At 35.7% G+C, this 24,761-nt stretch overlaps 4 protein-coding genes across 6 annotated transcripts in view; all 4 read left to right on the plus strand.

Annotated features, from left to right (window-relative positions):
• Positions 1-4,366: 4,366 nt before the first annotated feature.
• Positions 4,367-9,710, plus strand: LOC123226891. 2 transcript variants are annotated; one of them, XM_044651451.1, is made up of 10 exons: positions 4,367-4,826; positions 5,392-5,437; positions 5,581-5,659; positions 5,763-5,808; positions 5,887-5,985; positions 7,306-7,374; positions 7,453-7,798; positions 7,918-8,075; positions 8,417-8,626; positions 8,726-9,710. In XM_044651451.1, exons 1-10 carry the CDS (start codon positions 4,368-4,370, stop codon positions 9,428-9,430), a joined length of 2,217 nt encoding a protein of 738 aa, XP_044507386.1. In that variant the 5' UTR covers position 4,367; the 3' UTR covers positions 9,431-9,710. The 2 variants fall into 2 exon arrangements, with proteins under 2 accessions (XP_044507386.1, XP_044507385.1); XM_044651450.1 differs by having other exon boundaries at positions 4,368-4,826; positions 8,417-9,710.
• Positions 9,711-11,447: 1,737 nt separating this feature from the next.
• LOC123227110 (probable serine/threonine-protein kinase PIX13) lies at positions 11,448-14,720 on the plus strand. The gene is made up of 6 exons (XM_044651773.1): positions 11,448-11,918; positions 12,182-12,513; positions 13,256-13,391; positions 13,484-13,626; positions 13,693-13,816; positions 13,904-14,720. Exons 1-6 carry the CDS (start codon positions 11,849-11,851, stop codon positions 14,350-14,352), a joined length of 1,254 nt encoding a protein of 417 aa, XP_044507708.1. The 5' UTR covers positions 11,448-11,848; the 3' UTR covers positions 14,353-14,720.
• Positions 14,721-15,391: 671 nt separating this feature from the next.
• On the plus strand, positions 15,392-20,374 carry LOC123228382 (protein NUCLEOLAR COMPLEX ASSOCIATED 4). 2 transcript variants are annotated; one of them, XM_044653762.1, is made up of 15 exons: positions 15,392-15,814; positions 15,938-16,030; positions 16,157-16,230; positions 16,381-16,442; positions 16,523-16,574; positions 16,741-16,841; positions 16,988-17,079; positions 17,226-17,327; positions 17,783-17,841; positions 17,935-18,109; positions 18,251-18,424; positions 18,626-18,785; positions 19,379-19,436; positions 19,516-19,621; positions 20,030-20,374. In XM_044653762.1, exons 1-15 carry the CDS (start codon positions 15,458-15,460, stop codon positions 20,063-20,065), a joined length of 1,701 nt encoding a protein of 566 aa, XP_044509697.1. In that variant the 5' UTR covers positions 15,392-15,457; the 3' UTR covers positions 20,066-20,374. The 2 variants fall into 2 exon arrangements, with proteins under 2 accessions (XP_044509697.1, XP_044509696.1); XM_044653761.1 differs by having other exon boundaries at positions 15,394-15,814; positions 19,957-20,374.
• A 453-nt stretch (positions 20,375-20,827) lies between these two features.
• The window catches only part of LOC123227762 (probable anion transporter 5), a 5,212-nt gene continuing 1,278 nt past the window's right edge, over positions 20,828-24,761 (plus strand). Inside the window, exons 1-3 of the mRNA XM_044652881.1 lie at positions 20,828-21,054; positions 21,849-21,895; positions 24,071-24,757. Of these exons, the coding sequence (XP_044508816.1) occupies positions 24,222-24,757 (536 nt within the window). The 5' untranslated portion in view covers positions 20,828-21,054; positions 21,849-21,895; positions 24,071-24,221. The remainder of the gene's footprint in view (positions 21,055-21,848; positions 21,896-24,070; positions 24,758-24,761) is intronic.

Below are 24,761 nucleotides of genomic sequence, written 5' to 3' on the forward strand. Positions count from 1 at the left end.
ATGAATCATGCTTCATTTTAGCTCTTTTAGTTACATGGAAAAGAGGACTGTTTGTTTGAGCCACCCAAACTAGATACGTTAAGTTGACTCAATTTGAATTGAATTTAAGCAATAACTTTAATTTAATAATTTGACTCAAGTTTGATTTAAATTTATTTTTGATGATTTTGTTTATTCTATTAATAATATAATTTATACTGTAAGTAAATAGTATTTATCCTGTTGTCAGCATATTACAATATCTTTAACCAACTCAAATGACATTGAGATTAAACTGAAAATCATGAATTTAAATCATATTAGAGTCAATTACATTTGGATTCATCCCAATGGTGGAGAAGTGTCCCATTCTGTGAGTTGGAAATCCACATGCAATACAAATAATAAGCCTCACAAAGTGACAAAAGACAACTGCCTTGTTTTGTTACCTTGCATTAGACTGATTGGGCACAAGTCTCATATCAATCAGATTGGACTTGCAGATAACCTCAACAGCATGACACTTCTGAAGACTGAACCAGTTTCTGTCATTTTTAATCAACACTGCTTGTATTCCTTTTGAGTGAAGCATATGGCTATTATGAAATCACCATTCATTTCTTAAGTGTGCTGAAGTTGACTTCTCTTGTATGTAGCCATTAATTCCGCTAGGCTCAAACCCTCTCCAGTTTACCTTATTAATAATTCTTTTTCTTATCCATGATTCTTCTTCTTGTTTAACGTTTTAAATAATCTAAATTTAATTCTCAAAGAAAGTTCAAATAACTCTTGTTTGAATTCAATTTGGCTTAAATCCACCATAGTGGGTGGATTGTTCTTTTCTTTTTCTTCTTTCTCTCCTAGAGAAACTAAAAAAAGTCAGGAATAAACAAACCCAAATTAGATTTTGCCTCTAACAAAAAATAAACATGGTAAATTAATATTGTTATATTTAAATTGAAACTGTTTTTAATTTTTTTCACAATGAGGAGCTGAAGTTAAAGTGTGTGTAGCCACATTAAAAAGGCTAATGGCTGCTTGACCAAAGGGAAATTATAAACAACTGCAATAACTGATTTATGCAGGATTAAATTTTCTTTCTGTTTTTGTCACTTTGTCATTTTCTTCTATGGGTCATCAAATCTAATCTCTTTCTGGTACTTCATACATACCAGTATCATAGGTATCTAGTATCTTTCTGGTACTTCTTCAACGTGGGATTTGCCCAGAACCAGTTAATTGCATGACATTAAGGTTTAGAGAAGCAGTTGGATTTAAGTTTGGAAAAAATTCTGAACCTGTGCACGTGTTAGCCTTTTCTCAAACGCATGAAATCCTGAGGCCACGAATGCCATGAATACATCTGCTGTTTGTGCCACCTGTGTTTGACACAAGAAACACAGAACACGAACAGAAAAACATAAATGCTACCTAACACAGAATAGAACAGAAGGCACAAATTAGAACAATTAAATCTGAATAAAAGAGAAGCAAAATATGGCAGACGTATTGAAGTAAGGCTTAGTTCACTGCAACAACAACTGTGGCTGTGATCTTGAAAAATATTAAAATTGATAAAATATTAAAATTTTTAAGACAGGTTTGAATTCTAATTTTTATCATATTTATAAAACCTTAATTTACGTGATGTAATATTGTAGATTTGATCATTGTGTTCTGAGTTTACTCGTTTAACAGACACGGCTGATCCTAGTTAACCAAAAAAAAAAAAATATCTGTGGCTGCCCCAATTCCATGTCCCGGTGGGCTGGCTTGCAGGTCAATCCCATATTCCCATTCACATGTTCTTTACTTGGGAATTCCTTTTTGTTTCAAATCTTGATGTGAATGTGATGGGTTTTTATTCATGCGCTTATACATACAGGTGCTCAAGTAAAATGTAAGCGAATATGATCACAAGAAGTGCTATTGCGGGGAACATTGCAGTTGTAATCCCTGCCCATCCAGCAAAATTCAGGCTAATAAAACCGGCAAGGCGCATTGCAGTTGTGGCACTGGCTACACTAGCTCCACGTGTAACGGTTGAGCTCACCAGGACTAATCGACATTGGCTGATGAAAACTAGTGAGCCACTGTGTGTTTTTGTTTCATAGGTTTGTGGATCATTGTTGCATGAATAAATAAAAAAGAAAGCTTAGAATTCTGAGTCTTTTAACCATTAATGCATAAAAGGGCCATTGAGCAAATGCAGAGCAAAGAACTCATGTAAAAATGTAAAAAGAGGTCACAGCTTTTGATAACAGTATTCAGATAAATATAATGCATAGCAAAGAACTCATGTAAAAATGTAAAAAGAGGTCACAGCTTTTGATATCAGTATTCAGATAAATATAATTGGCACTTGTGTCGAGGACATATTCTGAGACACCAAAAAGTCCCCGAAGCAAACATTAAAGATATGCAAAAGAAAGACTTGTTATCATAAATGTTATTAGACCTGGTACACTGATCTACCTTCTTCACTAAATCTGCTGCAATATCTCTGGGACTTTTCTCGCTTTACAGAAAGCCAGTTTTGACAATTATCTAAGGAATCAATTTTAGCGAAAGAAAAAAGTCCCACTGAATCATAGAAAATTTCATTCAAACAAACATCAAGATCTGTCAGGATTCCATAGTTTCCCATTATCTTATAATTTTATATTGTATTCAAACTATTAATGGTTTATTTTATTATAGGGGGAAGAAGAAACTTATAGTTTTCGAAAATCTCTCTCTAAATTCTCCCTGTTATTCTATTTTCTCTCTACAAATTCTTTTCTTACTCCCTTTTCATTGAATTCTTCATAACAAAGTCCTACCAATCCCTTTTCATTTAATTCTTAAAGAAAAACTGAACATTTTTGTATCAGAAGCAGTTTTCTGGATGCTTAAATATGAATCATAAAGAGTTTGAAGATAAGGTTAACTCTTTCACTCACCAGCCACCAAATAGATTAACAAACTGATATATATAAATTGCCACCTGCAGAACATGCTTCCCAAAACTGGGTATCCTAGCCAGGAGTACGTACAGGAGGTGTCAAATTTCAACGCATTATACAAACTGATTTCCCATGACCCAATAGCATGCACCTTTCACTTGGAGTAATATTAATGGGTTACAATGTTACTGATGCACAGATGGTGACCTTAGTTGCATGAATGCCAATAACCCCACTATTCATTTGAGTGATGACAATGGCTGTGGAGTAGAAGTCTTTGTCATAGATGGTAGAGATGATGCTTTGATTTGCCTTGTGCTCAAGGACAAGCCTCCTTTCAAAGGACAGAGATTGTTATGATCCCACTATCTCAGTATTAGATTAAGGTCTTTCCATTTGACTAACATTAAGCTGAGATTATTAGTTTCTCTCTCTTAAGTTTCCCTGTTTGTTCTGTTTTCTACCTAAAATGACTCTGATTATCCCCAATTCATATAATTCTTCACAAAATAAAATCCTAACATAATCACCAGGAAACCATTCTGGATAAAAGCCTCCAATAATTCCCATGTCACAAGTAAAAATCCCAAACATATTAATTATTATCAACATGGGATAACCAAGATCAAACCGTAAAAATAATCAAACATTAAACTTCCAGAATCCAAACTATAAGTAGCTGCAAAAAACGAACAGGGAGGTCTCCCCTCCTCCTAGCTTGAGCGATTGATTAGATCTCCCTAAAATTAGTAAGAAAAGCAAATTTACCAATTTAAAAGAAGCCAGCCATGTCCCACCTGCCATCTCATCTCTCACTCCCAAAATCTCTCCCCCTCCCCACCACTCCAATGGCTTAATAGGCCTGGCAACAAAACAAAACAAAACAGAACACAACCCACAAACCAAACAACAAAATAAACCCATAAAATCTTATAAGATTTTCAAATACCAGTAATTACCGGCTGTGATACTCGACCCTGTTGAGAAATAGTCGAAAAGGGTAAAGTGGGTGGGCTTCCCACATAAGCACTGTTATACACGACTTTGCTTGCTTGTTAACTGTTACTTGGTGTGGCTGTCTGTGTAAATTGGAAAAGAGACGTCTTCGTCATTCAGTTCGCAAGGTTAGTTCTCGTTGACTTTATTTCAACACGTGTAATTTATTTACAAATTAAAAATCCTAAATTTCTTCAATTATCCACAGAAATTAATTTTAGTTTTGTTTTCAGATTAAAAAGTCAAAAGTAGTTGACCAAGAGCCAAAGTGGACCAATGAAAACTAGAGACAAAAAAAAAAAAAAAAAAAGAAAAGGGCTAAAATTGGGAAAGTCACGTGCCTCACCACCTCCGTCTCCCCTTCCTAAAAGTCATAAATCAAATTCATTATTTAGATAATAAGATTTTAAAAAATAAAATTAATTTTTCAAAATAAAAAATAAGACCATGTTTGTTTGTGCATTTAACAAAACCAGAGAAAGACAGAGAAAAGAAAAGAACGAAATGGGTAAGATAGTTGAGAGGAAGAAGAAGAGGAAGGGAAGGCCTTCTCTTCTAGATCTTCAGAAACGTACTCTCAGGGAAGAGCAGCAACAGAGCAGCAAACCAAACAACTTTACCCAAAAAATTACATCGAATTACAGCTCTGCCGCTGCGAATCCAATTCGTCGATCCACGCGGAGGAACCCGAATCCATCTCCGGAGAGAGTCGTGTCCGACGATGAAGACGATGAATTGGGAGCTAATCGGCGCGAGAAGAAGCTGAAGCTCGTGCTCAAGTTGCAGAAGTCTGATCAGAATTCGAATTCTAACGCCTCCGATTCCGACGAAAACGCTGCACGTAATCACAAAAAGAGGAAGATCAATGCAATCGGAGGTGGATCTGGGAGTGGGGATTCTGAAAAGGTAGTTGATTTTTGGGAATTTGAAAGAAGATGTGGTTTTTACGTGGGGTTTTGGGGATTTTCCCTTTTTAATTAAAAGCGCGAAATTTTTTCCGCGGAAGTTAATGTTTAGCGTATTTCTGAAAGTACCTTGAAGTTCGGGCCTTTTGTAAGGGAAAGAAAGTTTGTGGGTTTGAAATTTCTAGAAACTTCTGTTGACTTGGTATTCTAATTTTTCAAATTTGGGCACTTTTGATTTTTTTTTTTAATTTTCTTGTTGGTGTTTTAGTAATCAAAATGACTTTATTTTTAACAAAGATTATGATAATAATAATAATTAATAATATGACTGTCAAATCTGATAAAAAGAAGTTGAATTTTGTCTTTTCTTTTTCAGTTATCAGTTCACAGTTAACTGTGTTTTTTTTAGCCCTTCTGGAACTTTGAATGCTAAATCACTTTACTTTTTGGCAGCTATTTTAGTAAGGGACAAGATTTGTTTGCTATTAGCAATTTTTATGGCTTATTATTAATTTTATTTTAACTTTTTATTTTCTATTTATTGTTGGGTTTTATTTAATTTTCAGAGAGAGAAGTCTATTTCTGGTACGAACCCAACAAATAACAATCAAGGTTTGCTCATATATGATGATGCCCATTTTCTTAAAATGCCTTTTTCTGGACTCCTTTGGTTCTCGATGATCTCACATACCATTTTGCTAAAAAAGGCATTTTTTTGGGGAACTTTTTGGTGTGATTATGGTTGATTTGTGCAGGGGCTTTGTTAGAATCTGGACCCTCAACGCCTTTACCTGATAAAAAGCTTTTACTGTTCATCCTTGATAGGCTTCAAAAGTTTGTATTTTGTTTCCAATGTGTTTTGTTCGATATCTATCATGTATTTCGTATATCAAGTTCTCTGAGTTCTGTTTCCTTTCAAATAATTATATTCATTTAGGAAGGACACTTATGGCGTGTTTTCTGAGCCAGTGGACCCAAAAGAGGTATATTTATTAACTTGTTTACACTTTTTCTTTAGCAGTTTTCTATTATTATTTTCTCATCGATTCTATTTTATGCAGCTTCCAGACTACCATGAAGTCATTGAGCGTCCCATGGATTTTTCAACTGTTAGAAAACAACTATCTGATGGAGCTTATGCCAACTTGGAAGCATTTGAGGTTGGTTCACATGCCTGTGATTACATCTCTAAGAAATTTGATATTTCATCCATTCTCTTTTCTTCTTTGCTGTTTTTGTTTGTAGTTGGTCTGTTTTTTGGGTATTCTGTTTTTACGAAGCCGTTTTCAAACTTAATGTTAGATATGCTTCTTGCTGATGAAAGATTGATGTTGTGAATGCCACTTTGCAAGTAAGGTTGGCCTGTTTGTTTGTCATGTATCTCAAGATTTTGTAGCTTATTAGGTGCTTTTTTTAATTCAGTTGAAGTAATCCCCTTATGAAGGCTTACTAAATGTTGATGGTTTTAATTGGTAGAAAAAGTAGTTAAGAGTGGTGCAAGACTTGTGGTAGTGGTCCAGATTAATTAAAGTCTTTTAAGCTTGATTATGGTGCTAATTAGTCTGTAAATTAATAATGGTCACTGGGAAACCTGCTGTAACAAAGTGACAGCTCTATAATCGGCCTTTCTATAATCGATTTTTGAATTATTATGACAGCTAATACCTCCATAAAGTCTGTAATCTAAAAGCTATTTCTCTCCTGTAAAAAAATATATATATTTCTTTCCCAAGGTTAGCAGATCTCCCATTTGGTAACTGCGAATCCTTTAGGAGGTAGAATTTCTATGAACAACAGGAGTTGGTAACTCAGAAAGAGTAGATGTTGTTTCTTAAAATGGTCAGTTGTATTCTTCTCTTTTTCTGCTTTATGTGTTGAACCATACCTTCATCTCTGATATGAACTGTGTGCAACAAACAGGTGAAAAGAAAGATGTCATGACCTTGATCATAGATGGTTATAATGTTGTTGTGAGAGATTTTAATTTAAGTTCACTCTAACTTGCATCCTTTTTTTTCCATTTTCTTTTGGGATCATTTCCAAAATGTTTGGACTCGGTTATTTGTCCTTTTCAAGATCTTCAGGATGAGGTTGATAGTCTGTCAATTTAATGATATTACTATTTCATGATTTGGGTATTGACTTGGGGTGTTGAAAAAAGGAGTGCGGCTAATATAGCCTCTAGTCTTGTATCTTGCCTAGCAGGAAAAGAAATAAACCATGTAATCATTTACTCTTAACTTGCTAAAAATATTTCTGCTCTAAGATTATGTGGGATTTTTCAAAATTTATGATGCCTTCAAAATAATACTGTTCAATTGTTCTCAACCTGAATCCGGACATAAACAAGTGCAAGTAAAAGATTGTCCATGTATGAGGTCATCTTATGTTGTAGATGTTTTGGAGGTCATATATACATATTGCCAGAGTACTGCACTTCTGATCTTTGGGAAATGACATTTGATTGAATTATCCTGCAGAAAGATGTTTTCTTGATATGTTCCAATGCAATGCAGTATAATGCACCAGATACCATATACTTTCGACAGGTAAAATCAGCTTTAGTGTCTGTGTATTCCATGTGCTTGCTGTTTTTTTATGTCTCTACGATTTGATACTGTTTCCAGGCACGATCCATACAAGAACTGGCAATGAAGAATTTTGAAAATCTAAGGCAGGACAGTGATGATAATGAACTAGAAACTAAAGTAATAAGAAGAGGGAGACCACCAAACAAGTGGAAAAAGCCACCGGGGAGGCCCCCCTTGGAGCGTGCTCGTTGGGAGTTCCCCTCTGATGCTACTCTTGCTACTGGGGCAGAAAACACTATCAGGTCCAATTATGATTTAAGAAAACAACCTCTTATTGCAGACAAGTCTGGGTTTGCAGAATCATCTGGACGATTTTACAGTTCTTGCATTGACATTCACAGTGGTTTGTTGGCTGAGAACAAATTTGAGAGAAATGATGAAGGTATTGGTTTAATATTAGTATAGGCTAGTCTTTTTCTGGGCTTAAAACTTTGGTTGTCCAGTTTTGTTACAAATGTCAAGTTTCTAAAGGAGGCTGAGATTTTTTATCTTTCCTAACAGTGGCAATGTCAAGGGGTTATTCCATGAAGCATGGTAAAAAACAATTTGTACCTGATGAGAACAGGCGCAACACATACTTGCAATTTCATCCATCAGCTGGTGGGCGGGAGCAATCTGTGTTCACTACTTTCAATATCAATAGGAAGCAGCTAATGGCTGTATGTATCTTGGCATCTTGCTCTAGTTGATTTTCTATTAAATTCATTGAAGAGGGATTACTGCAGTGCATTGAGTCCACACATGTAGGTCTTGGATCCTATTGAAAACAAAATACCTGAGAGTACATGTCTTTGTGATTGGTAATAGCAAAGGAAAAACAACAAATTAGCAAAATTGGACTTAAATTTTAACCTTGGAGAATAATTATAAAAACTGTCCACAACTTCAATGTGTGGATCCATGCATGTGCTGCTCTGCATTTCTTAGTGGCCGTTTTACATGGGATTTTTTACCTATCATTTACTTCGGTTAGAATTGACTTGCTCTTGCATGTAATCAGGTAGGGCTTTATTCGGAGCATGGTTATTCTAGAAGCCTTGCTCGTTTTGCTGCAAGCCTTGGACCTGTTGCTTGGCAAGTTGCTTCAAAAAAGATAGAAAGGTGTTTGCCTGCAGAGATTAAGTTCGGCCCTGGATGGGTTGGAGAAAATGATGTCACACCGCTGAAGCCCATAATACTTCCTTCAACTCCTCAGAGTCTGCCGTCTTCTGTACGTCCCTTCTCCATTGCTGAAAATTCTTGTTCTGCTACCAAACCTACTATGATTGAATCAAAAGGAGATAAATTAACAGAGAAACCTGAAGTGCAGAATTATTCAGAGAAGCATGTACCTCCAACACTCGCACCCTTGGATAGCCATTTAAGAAAGACTGACCCTGCATCTGCCATCAACTCTTCATCCCTCTTTGTTGCCAATCGATTGTCATCATCAGAGCCTTACACTGAAAAATCAGAAGTGGTTGATGGATCAAACTCCCATACTGGATTTAACAGACTGAACAGCAGTGTGGGAACAATCGATACAAGGCCTCCCATTCAGATTCATCAGAGCCCTTCAATTCATCCTGGAATGAATGGACTTAATGGCACATGTGGGTTTAACCTCCCAGCTCAGATGGGGAAACTAATTGAGGCTGCCAAGTCTGGTGAACTGAGTTTTCAGCCATCTCAGATGCTTGATAGGGTCTCTAGAATTAATACTAACTTTGTCCATCCAACGACTCCAAACAAGTTGAACTCAGAAGATCCCAAGTTAGCAGATAGTTCAAAGACAATAAATCATGGCAGATCAATGCCAAATTCAGAAAGCCATGCATCAATAACATCGACACCAGGGCATCATCGCCCAGCATGGCAGGGGCTATCACCTCATCCAAAACCAGATTCCGGTTTGTCACCACAACAAAAGTCAGATTCAGTCCCACCTGACCTAAATGTCAGGTTTCATTCTCCAGGATCCCCTAGTTCTAGCAGAGTAGATTCAAAGCAGCCAGATTTAGCATTGCAGCTGTGATAATAATTAATTTTTTTACTCCTCAATTTAATTAGGTTAACCACAGAATGGTGTTATTGCTGGAATGCTGATTAGAGCCACACCCAACTGTATTCTAAAAGAAGAGTAGATTATTATTCTTGTACAGATTAATGTATCCTAATTTATAGGTCTAGAAGCAAAAATGATCTCATTCATAATATTGTAAACCATTAATATGATGTAGTTCAGAATTCATTTTCAGATGATGTTAAGATGTTTATATCATTTTCATATTCAGATTTCAAAACTGTTGTTAGAATTTACTTGAAAAAGTGTACATGTGGTGGATTCTGCTTTTTCTATCATTGATAGTCTCCCACTCGCATGAAGACTGTCATGTCACCCTTTTAGAAAAACAGAAAAAGGGTAAAAAATAATCAACTTGGTTCTGAGTTAGACAGATTAATCTTTGTGAAAACAAGTTAGTGTAATCTTTACGAGTGGACGGAGGAGACATAGTTGGAATTATAAATAATATTGAGCATTTTTCCTGTCCCAGTTAGTAAGCAAAGCTAGCTTTCTTGGAATCGCAAGTCTTTGTGCATTTCAAAAGGGGTTCTCTCTCTTTTGCTTTTCTTTGATAATCAATGGCTTGTAGCTTTTTTGGTAGATGCCCATTAAAAGAGTAATATAAATATCCAAATTTTTCCAAAAGTGATTCTGTTATAAATCCATTGTTTTTGAAGAACAACCAGTGGGGACCTATCAGTATATAATTTACCATGCCATGTCTCATCTTGCTTGTGAAAGGAGTTTCGGATTTACATTATAAGTTTTGTGTCATGGGGTCTAGGTGAAATGACTCTCTTCTGAAGGTCAAATCAGATTCTTCAGTTGTAATTTCAAATTTGATAATATTTAATTGGTCCACCTTTGATATAATATTAGAAACAATTAGGGTAGGTTCGAGTCGAGCCTGAATAGGTACCTGCTCTTGTGATACGTGAATTCTGTTTAATCTGGGCATATAATAGAGACAAAGACAATCTATCTTAGCTGGATGAGGAAATCCCAATCCCATCTTCATGTTCCTTCTGCCACTGAAATTCATGTCTCGGAATTGGCCAGAATTAAAAATTGGGGCTGCTAAATTAGATGATGGGGAGTCAAAGTTGGAGGCAAAAACAAAAAATAAAATGCAAGTTGATGGCCTTAGTTTGGCTTTGGAGGCAAAAACGAAAAATAAAATGCAAGTTGATAGCCTTAGTTTGGCTTTTGAGACAAGTAATTCATTTAACAGTGCCCATATGCTAGCATGGAATTAGTCATATGTTGTACTTCAGAAATTCAGAGGAAGCATCCACAAGGAAGACAAAGCTAGGCAACTTAAGAAGGAAGAAAGAACAAAAGAGGAGCAATGGAAATGCCTTGAAGGTAGGTAAATAAGGTAAACTTAGATTGGGCCTCTGACAGGAGGAGAAGAAAATGAAAGACGAAGAAGACGAAGTAGGGAAAGATGGGATGGATTCATAGCATTAATTGCAAAAGCAGAAGTGAAAGCAAAATTAAAGAAAAGAGTCCCCAAAGCTGATTCAAATGACAGACCTACAGTAACTCTAAAACCTTAGACACGGTATATATAAAACACATATTTTATAATGTTTGGACTCATACTTGTTTATCTATACTGTAATTATCCGATTTGTATCCATCTTGTTTGTTCGTTTTATTAGGTTTATGTGATTGAATATTACGACTTATTGACATGAAAATTTATCAAGAGTTAACATATATTGACAGGGAAAACAAACTGTGTCAAGTAATTATGAAGCTAAAATGGCTCATCATTTGTTTGGTAAATGGATTGAAGAAACAGAATCAGAAGTTGTTGACATTATAAACATAAATAAAACAGTAACTAGCTGCGTTCAATTATTTAGTTTGAATTTCCATTCCATTCTGTCTTTGACTGAACATCTTCAAAGACACGGCAGTTGACTTGGAAATTATGTAGCAGCTGCAGTCTTCATTTACCCGCAAAATGTTTTACTATTTCTCAAAGACTCAGTCTTCTTCATTCATACCTTCAATTAATGCTGTGTTTTTTCAATTTCTGGCATTTGGTTCAAAGTTAAGTTAAATAATACTAACAGCTCAAAGCCATTGCCAGAGTCAGAGAAAAGGACTACAGGAAATTCAAGTCTAAATTTGAAAAAAACGATAATTCATCTGTTTTGGTTGCTGCTTAGAGGTTTTGAAAAGGAGAAAGATTGATTGAAGTTTGAGGGTTGAGGAAGTCTAGATCATCATTATTGTATCATAAACAAGTCTTCAATATTGTTTCCTGTTTTCCAATTTTTTCGTTGAAATTAACCTGGATAGGAGCAATCTATTTTCTTGCTCCTGTCTGTCTAGGATTCAACCAACAAAGTAGAAAAGAAGAGAAAGATTCTTCAAATGGGCATTTGCTGGGGTTCTCCGGCTAATGATCCTGCTGCAAGCACCACTGGTCAGCTCAGTAGTGCAGGTACTTTCGAAATTTAAACTTCATTTCACTTATTTTTCTCACCATATTTCATCGGTTTCTTAAATGGGTCAGAAACCCTTGTTTGACTTTCTTTTACATTTCAAATGGGATATTGATTTGCTTTCCAATTTCTCATCTGGGTTTTGTGTTTTGATCTTCACTGGCATGGAATTGCTTCAGTTGTTGATGAAGTTTATTTTCGTATGCCTTGTGAATTTTTACTTCAATATGTGTTAATGGCAATTACAATTCGGTAACTGCAGTTGGGGTATCTCAGACCAGCCAGACGGCTTCTTCGGGCACTTCTGGGGCCAGCAATGTGTCAAGGAACAGCCAGTTCTCAGCATCTAGTGGCGATGATGCTTTCCCTAATGGGCAGATCTTGCCCAACCCAAACTTGAGAATCTTCAGTTTTGCAGAACTGAAGGCTGCCACCAGGAATTTCAAAAGTGATACGGTGCTTGGAGAGGGAGGATTTGGGAAAGTCTTCAAAGGTTGGCTCGATGAGAAAACGCCAGGGAAGACCGGAAGTGGAACTGTAGTCGCTGTCAAAAAATTGAATTCTGAGAGCTTGCAAGGATATGAAGAGTGGCAGGTGACCAACTCAACTTCAATATGAATTACTCAGTTCCCAACTCTGTCAATGTCTTGCATTATCTGTTTCTTTCGTATTCAATAATTGGAATATTAGATGTATGCACACGCGGTGAGCAGGAGATTGTAATGGAATAGGATTGGTTTTAAATAATAAAATCCTGTCACTTTAATCATCAAAGAACTGAAAATAGGTTTTCAACTTAGTGGAATTCATCTGGTAGGTAATATTTGTTTCTATTGCAACCATTTGATAAAGGCAACCTGCCAATAGAAAAACTGGTTATGTTCCGGAAAGTTGAGATGTCCTTTGGATAAAGTGTGACATGGGTGGCACCCAAAAGATGGAAAATGATGGTGCTTTTCGAAGTTAAGTAGGCATCAGTACGTTCAATTTTCCAAGTGCTTTTTCTTTTGTTTAGCTTTTTCCCCTTTCAATTTACATCTTTCTTCTTCTGGAAAGAAATGTCATGAAAACAAGAGATAAGGCACTTTTAGAGTTGTTAAAACAAAGATTTTCCACATCCTCAACCTGCTTTCAATTCTGCATTATTTGAAACAGAGAAAGAGCAAATACAACTTTTGGCTGATGTGCTATATGAACAAACTTATAAGCATTTGCTGAATTATTTCCTGTTTCACCAATTTTCTTAAACACAAAGAAGTTTAAATTTTATTAACATGTTGATATAATTTGATTTGAAAGGTTGTGTGCTTATTTTATTGCTTGTTTACCGGTGCAGTCAGAAGTAAATTTCCTGGGAAGGCTTTCCCACCCTAACCTTGTAAAGTTGTTGGGATACTGCTGGGAAGAAAAAGAGCTACTTCTTGTTTATGAATTCATGCAGAAGGGTAGCTTGGAAAATCATTTATTTGGAAGTAAGTGCCAACAGCAATAATTCAATGCATAATTTTTCTTGCAAATGATAATTTTAATCTGGTTCACCAAACTAAATACTTTCCTTTTGAAGGGGGCTCTTTTGTTCAGCCATTGCCATGGGATATAAGACTAAAGATTGCTATAGCAGCAGCTCAAGGCTTGGTTTTCCTGCATACCTCCGAGAAACAAGTTATTTACAGAGATTTCAAAGCTTCGAACATACTACTTGATGGGGTAAACTTCAAATATAGTCTTTGATTACTAAAAGTAGAACTTGCTTAATATGTTGTTTTATTGCAGTCCTATACTGCCAAGATATCTGATTTTGGCTTAGCGAAAATGGGTCCTTCGGCTAGTCAGTCTCATGTAACGACGCGAGTTATTGGCACATATGGCTATGCTGCTCCAGAGTATGTTGCCACAGGTAACCTTCTGAATGTTTTGGTTTGAGCTTTACCTTTAGCCACTTTAAATCTATGTAATGACATCAACATTCTGCTTATTATAACAGGGCACTTGTATGTAAAGAGTGATGTGTATGGTTTCGGAGTTGTACTGGTAGAGATTTTAACAGGCCTAAGGGCATTGGATACGAATCGTCCGAGTCGACAACACAATTTGGTTGATTGGATCAAACCACACTTACAGGAAAAAAGAAAGTTGAGGAACATAGTGGACTCAAGGCTGGAGGGAAAATACCCATCTGGAGCTGCATACCAAATTGCTCAGCTTGCCCTGAAATGTATCGAAAGTGAACCTAAAAATCGCCCTTCAATGATAGAAGTACTCGATGCACTAAAAAAGATCGAAGCATCTAATGAAAATCCACGAGAACCTAGACGTCGTTCTACTCGTCCTGTCACTCAGCGACGAGGCCAGCAGTCTTTGCCTCATCGATCACCAATTCACACAAGAAACAGTGTAAACCATAGCCATCAGCACCAGCCTCGCGTAAGATAATTCTGATACATTTGTTTGTTACAAGCAAGAGACATAGTCATGTGAATCATGGTGAGTTTCATTCATATCCAACAATTTACTCTGCCTGGACAATGTGAAGTTGGGTTTAATCTTTTTCTTGTATCTAGTGATATCCATTCAGTCAATTGTACTTCGTTTCTATTGTATTTTTATGTCAGCAGAGTATTTGTTATAAATCCCTTCGTTTTTTCTAGTTTTTTAGACCATTAAGAGACAAGCAAATATTATGTATCAGAGGCTGGAGTGGGCCTAAAGATGCCAGATTTACAATTATTTTTGGATGTTTGGTGTGTAAGTAATAAAGGATGTAAGACAAATATTAAGCTTTATGCCTTTGTTTATCCCACTGATTGGTGTCATGAGAATGGGGTGCCAATTTGATTTACTATATTGAAGAATATTTTGCCTACCACATGTCGAAAGTATAATAGATTTAACTCAAATTGAATTCAAATAGAGATTAATTTAAAGTCTTGAATTTGACTTAAATTCAAAACAACTAACTTAAATTTAAAATTGATTTAAATTGACTCAAATGATAAATAATAACATCGAGAGGAAGAAGAAAAACTCCAACACACTCATTAATTTGGGTTGAGTATTATTGTCTTATATTAGTCTATGTATTCGTACGATTATATTTATTGTCCTATAGATGACCAACCAATTACAAAGTGAAATTAGGCCACCTTTATTGAATCAGAAAATACTTTATAAATATTTTTTAAAATCATATATTACTGTATTGAAGAAGATAGTAACCATTAACTAAGAAAATAAAATGAATTTCCCCAATTACGGTTGTATCTAATTGGTCACCAGAAATTGGAAATTACAAAAATTACAAATAAAGACCTCGTAATTGGACAATTGCTATAAAATATGGGCCGGGCCTAAAAAATGCCACAAGCCCGTAGTTTTGTAGCCCAAGTCTGTAATCCGGGCTTGCCATTAAAACTCAGTCCGAAGTTTACCAGGCCCAGGCCATCCTTGTAACGACCCCCAAGTAAACCTAATAATAATCTCTGCTCTCTCAGTCTTCGGCTTCTCCCTCCAAGCTTGAAGCTTTTGAGCAATTTCAACAATGGCGTCGATTTTATCAAAGAAGCTAAAAAAGCACTCGCTGAAAGAGCTAAAAACCCTGGGGCAACAACTGCTATCATCAAGAACACACATAAATAACTTGCCTTTGCTCCTCACATTCATCTCTCCGACGTCGCCGCCGCAGCACCTTCTTGAATCGCTCCTCTCTCTTCAGTCTTTCTTCACTCCTGTTTTGCCGCAGCTTCCTGCCAGTTCTTCGAAGAGAAGAAAAAACGAAGACTCCGCGAAGGATGACCCTGAGTTTATTTACAAAACGTGGCTCCGTTCCAAGTTCGATGAGCTCGTTAAGTCGCTTGTTCAAGTTTTACTTGCGCCGCAAACAGAGGATGCTTTGAGAGTGAGTTATTTTTTAAATATTTCTTTCTCTTTTATTTTTTCGTTCAAATTGAATATTAATTTTATTTTTAGAAAATTTTATATGAATTTGATGTTTTTGTGTTGTTTTGATTGGTTTGATCAGGAGGTTGTGCTGGACACTCTAATGGAGTTTGTGAAATTGGGGAATAATGGAAGATTTCATTCCGCGATATACCATAAGTTGCTTCATTCTATTGTAAGTTTGTTGGGTTGCTTTTGTATTTATTTCCAAAATATTAGGGAGTATACTACTTTGAACGAAAAGCTGAGGGGGTAACAATAATGTTTATTGTTGGCTGTTTCTGATTATGTTCATTGGCAGGTCCACTCAACGGAGTCTATTGATTTTGTGACAGATTTGCTTGCGTCAAAGTATTTCAAGTACACTGACATTCGGTATGATTGTAATTGTATTTTTGTGTGATTATAACTGTATTCAGTGTATGTTTTGAAGTATTATGACTCCGTTGCTCCTGGTAGAGAGTCAATGTTCTTATGATGTATTCAAAGGCCAAGTTGTATGTATTTTTAGTTTCTTTGGTACAGGTATTTTACCTATATCAGTCTAGAAAAGCTTGCTAGCACTTTGGAGGCAAAAGATATTTCCGGTATGCCTCTGCCGTGCCTCTTGTTATGTATTTTCTTTATTATTGTATCTGCATTCAGTTGATTTGATTCTCCTTGATAGATGACAAAACTGTGAGTACAGATGGCAATGCTGAGAGTAATCCAAGAGGAAGGTTAGGTTTTTATGATAATTTTTTTCCCCAATTTTAGCTGCAAATAGCAATAACATAAAAAATATATCAATTCACTTGGCTTTGCAAGCTTTTTCTTTTCCTAGTTCAACTGTTCTCATAAGATGGATTCTACTGAATGAACTTAATTGCTGTACATTTCTGGCAGCATAGAGCTTTCTATTCACAAGATACATTATATTATAGCAAGTATTCCATCACCAGAGAGCAATACAGAAACAATTCAACATCAAATGTGGAGTGGATCGGGTAACTGCCTGCCATCTTTTAACATTGTGGATGTTATGCTTTTGTCTTTTTTAAAGTTAAATTTTGTTTTCCCATCTTTTCCACAGTTTATTTTATTCATGGTTAATGTACAATTAGTTAAATTGTGCTTGTTTCTTTATCATTAGGATTTTCATCCAAGGAAGGCAATCTTAAAGCAGGTTTGGAGCTGTCAGAAGCTGAAAATAAAAAGCTCAAGACTGAGAAACAAGACAATGATGTAAGTTATCATTAGTTAGTTATTCACAAAAGGATTTCATGCTATCAGATTCATTATGTTTCTAATTCATTTATTTTATTCAACTAGATTATTTATCATTTATTTTCCAGTCTTTTTTTAATTTGGGTATTTTTGTGCATGTTCAGGTTTTGTCTGCTGCCACCCTTGCCAAAAAGATGAAACTGAAATTCACCAAGGCTTGGATTTCATTTCTTAGGTTACCACTTCCAGTTGAAATATACAAAGAGGTACACCTTACAGATCTCTTGCTCTGATTGCATACATATTATGTGCAAAGCAAGGGGGGAAAGGGAGCGGTTGTGGCATTTGTTAGCACTTGAGTTGAAGCTAAGATCAAGTCAGAAGTTGGATAGTTTATCCTTTGTTGCTCAAATTTGTTGTATATGCTCACTCATTTACATAATTGTCAACTTTTACTCTGTTTCAGAATATATCATTTATACTATTATTACCATATATTTGACTTGAAGACTGTTTCGCTCAAACTGGCTCTATCATGGAATATTTCCATATTCATCCATAAATTGAATTTCTGATTTGGGTTCCTCTTGTAAATGTTTGAAATTCATATCTGGATGGTTTCTCTTTGGCATATTATTTACTGTTTCTTAAGACAAGATATGTTTCTATGTCAAGTTTGATTATTACTTTTTTCCTCACGCCTCTGCTTTTGAATGCATAGGTTCTTGTTACCCTCCACCAGGCAGTTATCCCTCATCTGTCTAATCCCCTCATGTTATGGTAAATTCACTTACCAGATTTCCTTTTTTTTTTTTGTTAGTTAGATATGACATTTTTTTAACTTTTGTCTCACCTAATATCAACACTGTGCAGCGACTTCTTAACTAGATCATATGACATTGGTGGTGTTGTGAGCGTCATGGCTCTTAGCAGTCTCTTCATTCTCATGACACAACATGGTTTAGAGTACCCCAACTTCTATGAAAAGCTTTATGCCCTGTTGGTACCTTCTATCTTTATGGCAAAACATAGGGCCAAGTTTTTTCAGGTGATGCAAATTGCTAAGTAGTCTAGTACAGATATCATGTGAAGTTGACACCAAACATCAATTAATAATCATTTTGTATTTGAGAAATTTTATTTGATTTTTAAAGGAAAATTTGGTTGAGGTGAAATTTATTTTCTGCAGCTTCTTGATTCTTGCCTGAAATCACCACTTCTTCCAGCATATATGGCTGCTGCTTTTGCAAAGAAATTAAGTAGGCTAGCACTTTCTGTCCCGCCTTCAGGAGCATTGGTTATTATAGCATTGATTCACAACCTTTTGCGGAGGCATCCTTCAATCAACTGTTTGGTGCATCGGGTAGCAAACAACTTCATTTATTACCATTGTCTTTATTTTTCTGATTAATCTTTATTATCCTTGTCAAAGTTTCCATAAAAGCGAGCAACGTTATAGTTTCGGCTTTACTTTAAGAATTTTTTGTTCTAGTTACTTTATTGCATTGCAGTGGCGTATCAGTGCATGATGCATGTTATTAATGAACCGTTGTTTTCTGAGCAGGAAGATGGCAATGAAACTGAAAGAGATGATTCTAAAGCTGAGAAGGAGAGTTCTGATGGTGCAGAAGACTCTAAAACCGTGACAAAGATGTCTAGCAGAAAACCTGGCATCGATCATTTCAACAATGAGGAGAGTAATCCTGTAAAGTCTGGTGCCATGAGTGAGTATTCTTCTTAATTCCTTTTATGAATTCTTGTATTCTATACTCTGATTTACTAGCACCTACTTGGCTGTTGAGTGTAAGCAGTTGCCATGTCATTTATTTGGTGTTCATCTGCCACTTCTTTCTACTTGCACTTCTTATTTCTATCATCTGCATAACCATATCTTTATTTTGGAACTCAGCAAAATTTTAATTAGTACTAGCAGATCTAATCAGAGAAGAGGGCAACTTTGAATGTTTCATCATTGAACAAATAATTGTCTGGATTTATAAATTTGTTAGTGATACCTTTACTATATTAGCCTGATGCACCAGGAAGATCTTGGTCCCATTGTAAGAACAGAAAGGTTCGATAAGTTATGGAAACATCTTATTAACTGAAGAAGATGGAATAGTAGATGGAATGTGCATCATATAACCTTCTTTAGGCATGGATCACAATGACGATCATTACTTTTTGTCATTAGTTATAAATTCCTAAATGTCAAAAAATGGATTCTTATCTGTGATGACATCTGCATGCACAGAGTTATATCAGTTAGTTTCTTTGCTAATCTTTAAGCATATACAAATGAAAATTCTCCAAACAGGAAGTTCACTATGGGAAATTGACACTCTTCGGCACCACTACTGCCCACCTGTATCAAGGTATACCTGTGATACACACATGCCACATGCAATGTCCTGAAATATTTAAAGCTTAATATTTAATTCCATCTTCTGTTAGGTTTGTTTTATCACTGGAGAATGATTTGACGGTTAGAGCCAAAACCACTGAAATCAATGTTGCAGATTTTAGTTCTGGTTCATATGCAACAATATTTGGAGATGAGGTAAAATCATCATTTCTTTGTCAAAGAAATTTCTTCATATGGTGAACATAAATGAAAAATCCTCTGTGCTTCCATAGATTGTCACTTTTGATTCGTCTTATCACGTAAATGATAAACTTTGTTAGTCAAGCTTTTGTCAATACACCTTATAGTATTTTTTTGATATATTTCGCAGCTCGATGGACAGTTAATGCTATACTTGAAAAACATAGTTAATTTCCTTTACCACCTGAATTCTTAGACAAGTATCTTTGTAGCTGTGTAGTTTAGAACACAACTTTTTTTTTTTCCTGGTATAATGTGTGACTCCAAATTTCATGTTCTCCAAATAGCAGATTAGGCGAAGGGTTAAACAGGTCCCATTGGCATTCTACAAGATGACGCCCACCTCTTTGTTTTCGGATGCAGATTTTGCCGGGTGGACATTTAAATGTGACAACATGAAGGAAAATTGTACTCGGAATGAGGAGATGAATGTCACAAACATTTCTGAAGAAAATGATGACGCTAGTTCAAAACGGCAGCGAACAGAATGAAGCATGAACTGCATTTTTTACCTGACAAGGAAAATAGAAGATCAATTTTGTAGCCTATGAAAAGTTTTCAGTTCTTTTATTTCCAGAGATGTAGTTGTAATTTTATTTCCATTCCCGTTACCCATAGAACATCTGTAAATGCGATATCAAAAGGGTTTGAAGAAATTGTATCTATAATTTATAGAAATTGATTAAGAGGGGAGCCAACTGTGCTGCATATCAATCTTTTGCCCTTGAAAACTTTGCATATGCTTTTTCTCGTAATTTATTTCATTTTTCTATTTGTTCGGGAGCTTTTGGTTACTGCCTTTATTTTTTTTTTTTTAATCCCAGCAACACAATATGTATTTAAATATTTAAATAAATATTTACATAATAAGATTATGAGATTAAGGGTTATTTTATATTTATTTAAAACCATTAAATTATATAATAATATATTATTTTAATGTTTAATTAAGTATTTAAGATCAAAGGATTTAGTATTTTTTAAATAAATAATGTATGAAAAATATATTTTTTTCATTTTAACCATTTTTAATTTTTAATTTTTTATAAGTCCCATGCCATGACTCAAGAGGCCCGTCACGGCCCGTTTCATTTCTGTCCCAGTTCTGTATTACTGTGTAAAAGTGAAATTATAATTATTTTCATCCATTTATTTATAATAAGATGTGTACTACAACTGTATATCGTCTTAGATTGAGTTTTGAGTTTGTGAGGAGAGATTGCGTTTGCACGTGAAAGTAAGAGCTGTTTTCACTTCCATCGCCACCTCGTTGACTTGCACCAAACTCTTAATCATTTCATAGGGTTCTTTCCGTTTCATCCACATTTTCTCTTCCAACTGTCAAACCGGGGTGTCGTTTTTATGCAAAGTTCCACAGTTTAAGTTATGTAAGTTTTCATCATCTTCAACTCGGGTTCTTGTTATTTTCTTCTTTTTTGTATATTTCCATCTGCTTTATGTTTGTATGTCAAGGAACACCATCTGGGTTTTTCTTAATTCTCAAAATTATGGAGCCATTGCTGTGAAATTGGGAAATCTGCTTTTTTTTTTTTTTTCCTTTTTTGATCTCTTAATTTTGAGATCTTCTTCAGTTTGCCCCGAATTGGGTGTTTTTACTTGATTTGTATGTGCAACTTTTTCTTTCGATACTACCTTTCCTATGCTCGATAAACTCAGTAGATTGGCTTGCTTGTGTGGACAAAATAACATAATTTGTGCAATATTAGCATTTCAAGGGAAGACACTATGATGATAAACACAATGTAACATATTTTACTATATAGCTTGAGTTGGTAATTGCTCTTAAGATGAATGTATAGAGCTAGTTAATGTTGGACCTATTTATGCATTTTGATGTACTTGAAAAATGTGATTTGAGTGTAAGCTGCGCTAAGATGGGGGCTCTTTGGCTTCAGAGTTAGCATTTGGAAATTAGTAGCTTCCTATCTAAGATTTGTTTCATTATCAAGCTTTGTTTTTCCCATTTTGTAAACCAAACTTCAATTGTATGATATGGATGTGTTATGCCTAGGATGTGTGGTTTTAGCTGTTAAAGAGATTTTCTATTATTTTTTTTGCAATGTAGAGTCTCGTTATACTTGAATAAGCAATGACATTGCAAGTGGTTCACCAGAAAAGTAATATCTTCCTTCAGAAATCTAAAACATTAATGTGATTGCAGGATTAGTGGGTGGTAAAACCTCGTGTTGAAACCTGGTTGTTGGTGATGTAAGTGGCTGATGCTGTACTCTTTTACTGATCTTGAGGACAAAGCATAGCTGAACAGCCTTATTTTTGCATTTCTGATGCTAGTATTGCACTTGATGATGTTCTTTGAATTACCTTGTTTCATGCTACTCTAGAGAAACTTGATGTAGGAGATAAGGGATTGTGCACACACTTTTCCTCATTGTGCTATGAAAGATTTTTAGAATCTAATTGAGACAGACCTTCTTTCCCACTATTGTTTTGAAAGAGATTTTATGATGCAAACTCAAGACAGTATTCAACTATCTTCCCAATATAATCCACACTCTCAACCACACAGCGATGAAATCAACACAGCAGACTTGGAATCCAGAAAGTGCAGTAATAAAAAAGAACAGCATACAAACATGTGGAAATGAGAAACCAACCAACAACAAATTATAAAGAAAATGGACAGCCGAAGAAGTGAAGTTAATGAAGGATATTTGTATTCATAGGATTCAATATTTGCAACTACAAACCAGGCAATTCCTTTTAATGTCACTGAAAAGAACAATGATCATCCCAAAGAACCCACTAGCTTTCGAGAAGCCAATTTTCACCCAAGATTGAACCACTACATTTATCAAGATTCTTCTTGATTCACAATTCTCTCACATTCTCTTTTATTCTCTCAACCTAACAGTTTTCCTCAAATCACCAACCACATTAAGTCATGTGGCCTTACTCAAGACTATTGAAATCTTTCTGGACCATGTCTTCTCTTGCCCCATTCCCTTAGCTTGCGTGTATACAACTGTGTGTTTAGTGCTCTATCATAAGTTAGGATCCTAAGTGCAGGGTATGAGACTCAAACCTTACATTGTAAAGTATAGGCTTCTGGTGTAGGGTTTATATGGATTTAGGTTTTCCAATCTCAACCACTCCCTTTTGAGGTTTGGTTCACCTAAGATTCATATTCATAATAATAAAACACTAATCACCCAAGTGTACACACACAGGCTAAGAGAGGGGAATGTCAAGAATCAACTAGTGAGTGAGACAAGAAAAACAGTGGTCCAGGGAGATTTCAATGGCCTTTAAGTAAGGTCACGTGGTTGAATGTGATTGGTGATCTGAGCAAAACCCTTAGGATGAGAGAAGAAAAGAGAATGTGAAAGAATTGTGAACAAAGAAGTATCTTGATAATTGTGGTGGTTCAATTTTTGGGAGAGAGCTGGCCTCTTGAAAGCCAATTGGTTCTTTGGTTTGTTTCTGTTTTTCATGGTGATATTGCAAGGGAGATGTAGTTGCAAATACTACTTTCAGTCAATAAACATATCCTCCATTATTTCCATTTCTTCAGCAGCCCCCTGAATTTGTAATTTTGCTGTTGTTTGATTCTTGTTTGCTTGGGTTCTGTATTTTGTTTTCTAGACTTTCTGCACTATCCTGAGTTTTGAGTCCTCTGTAAATTTGCTGAGTTAATTTCATTTCTATATTGCTTGAGGTGTGGAAAATACAGGGCTCTTGCTGAATATTGGCGTGAGTGTATACTGTAAGATTGTCGGCTATTGGTTTGAGTTTGAATCAAGTGGTTTTCTGAGTGATTTGAACAGGTATGTATCATTTTGCCAATGAATTTTTGCATTTGAGGGTGGAAAGTCTCTAGAAAATACATACGCTGCTAAGAATATATACACTGCTTCATGATTCTCCCTTGGTTTGCAAAGGGCTTATTTGATGGTCATTGTGATCTTGTTTATTGGATATCTGGAATCCTATTTTTATAGGTTGGCCATCCGAAAGAAATTAATCATTTTGATTGAATAAATCAATGGACAGTAATATGTGTGCAAACTCCTTGTTCAAATTAACTTGTACAATTTGATGTGTACGATTGGAAGACTTAAAATTAAAGATATTAATAAAAACTAGAGTGGATGAATTAGTTTTTATGATGGGTTTGTATATATAGCATTACTCTAAATCAGTTAGCTTATGCTGGGCTTTTGTCTAGAGATACTCTGGTTGGGGCCCTTTCATGTTTCAGCTTCTAATTCCTTCACTTTTCCCATTAACCAGTATCTTGTTAGATATATCACGGTTGTCACATTTTTTTTGTTGTCTATTTTATTCTATAGAAGTGAGTTATCTGCTTGGTCTTTGCTTCATTTTTGTGTCTTCAAAATTAATTTTACAGGTTTACCTTTTCAGGTTTCATTAATGTCTTGAAGGTTTTCCAAAGCTGTGAAGTTGCTGGTTCTTTCTTTGAACCGCTTGCTAATTGAGTTTGTCAGCTGTTGAAAAGCTGGCTCATGTGAAGACACTGAAATATAAATTCTAGTTATAAGAGTGAAGGTGAAGGATGAGAATGATGAATTTTCCAAAGCGCTATCTGATTGTCATTTTAACATTCCTTAGTACGTGTGTTTGCTATATAGAGCGTGTGGGCTTCTCCATTGCTTATACCATTGCCGCTGATGCTTCTGGAGTTAACCAATCAAGCAAAGGCACCATACTTTCTACATTCTACATTGGGTATGCCTGTTCTCAAGTGCCTGGAGGATGGGTTGCTCAGAGAATAGGGGGAAGAAAGGTTCTCCTTCTCTCATTTGTACTATGGTCATCAACTTGCTTTTTAGTTCCACTGGATCCCAATAGACCCTTAATCTTGGTTGTGGCTCGCTTGCTTGTTGGTGTGTCACAAGGGTTCATCTTTCCCTCCATCCACACTGTCCTGGCTCAGTGGGTTCCCCCTCATGAACGATCTAGATCTGTTTCACTTACAACGTCTGGGATGTATCTAGGTGCAGCTATGGGAATGCTTTTACTTCCAAGCCTGGTGAAATACGAAGGCCCTGAATCTGTATTTCTTGCTGAAGCATCATTGGGTATTTTATGGTCA

Source organism: Mangifera indica, chromosome 10 (genome assembly GCF_011075055.1).
Source record: "Mangifera indica cultivar Alphonso chromosome 10, CATAS_Mindica_2.1, whole genome shotgun sequence".
In the NCBI taxonomy this organism is placed as follows: Eukaryota; Viridiplantae; Streptophyta; class Magnoliopsida; order Sapindales; family Anacardiaceae; genus Mangifera; species Mangifera indica.

Coding starts and splice junctions, on each gene's coding strand:
- LOC123226891 (XM_044651450.1), top strand. CDS start 4,368: ATGTTTGTTTGTGCATTTAACAAAACCAGAGAAAGACAGAGAAAAGAA. Junction 4,827..5,391: donor GGAGTGGGGATTCTGAAAAG/GTAGTTGATTTT, acceptor TTTAATTTTCAG/AGAGAGAAGTCTATTTCTGG. Junction 8,076..8,416: donor ATAGGAAGCAGCTAATGGCT/GTATGTATCTTG, acceptor GCATGTAATCAG/GTAGGGCTTTATTCGGAGCA.
- LOC123227110 (XM_044651773.1), top strand. CDS start 11,849: ATGGGCATTTGCTGGGGTTCTCCGGCTAATGATCCTGCTGCAAGCACC. Junction 11,919..12,181: donor TGGTCAGCTCAGTAGTGCAG/GTACTTTCGAAA, acceptor CGGTAACTGCAG/TTGGGGTATCTCAGACCAGC. Junction 13,817..13,903: donor TCCAGAGTATGTTGCCACAG/GTAACCTTCTGA, acceptor TTATTATAACAG/GGCACTTGTATGTAAAGAGT.
- LOC123228382 (XM_044653761.1), top strand. CDS start 15,458: ATGGCGTCGATTTTATCAAAGAAGCTAAAAAAGCACTCGCTGAAAGAG. Junction 16,575..16,740: donor GAGAGTAATCCAAGAGGAAG/GTTAGGTTTTTA, acceptor CATTTCTGGCAG/CATAGAGCTTTCTATTCACA. Junction 17,080..17,225: donor CTGAGAAACAAGACAATGAT/GTAAGTTATCAT, acceptor GTGCATGTTCAG/GTTTTGTCTGCTGCCACCCT.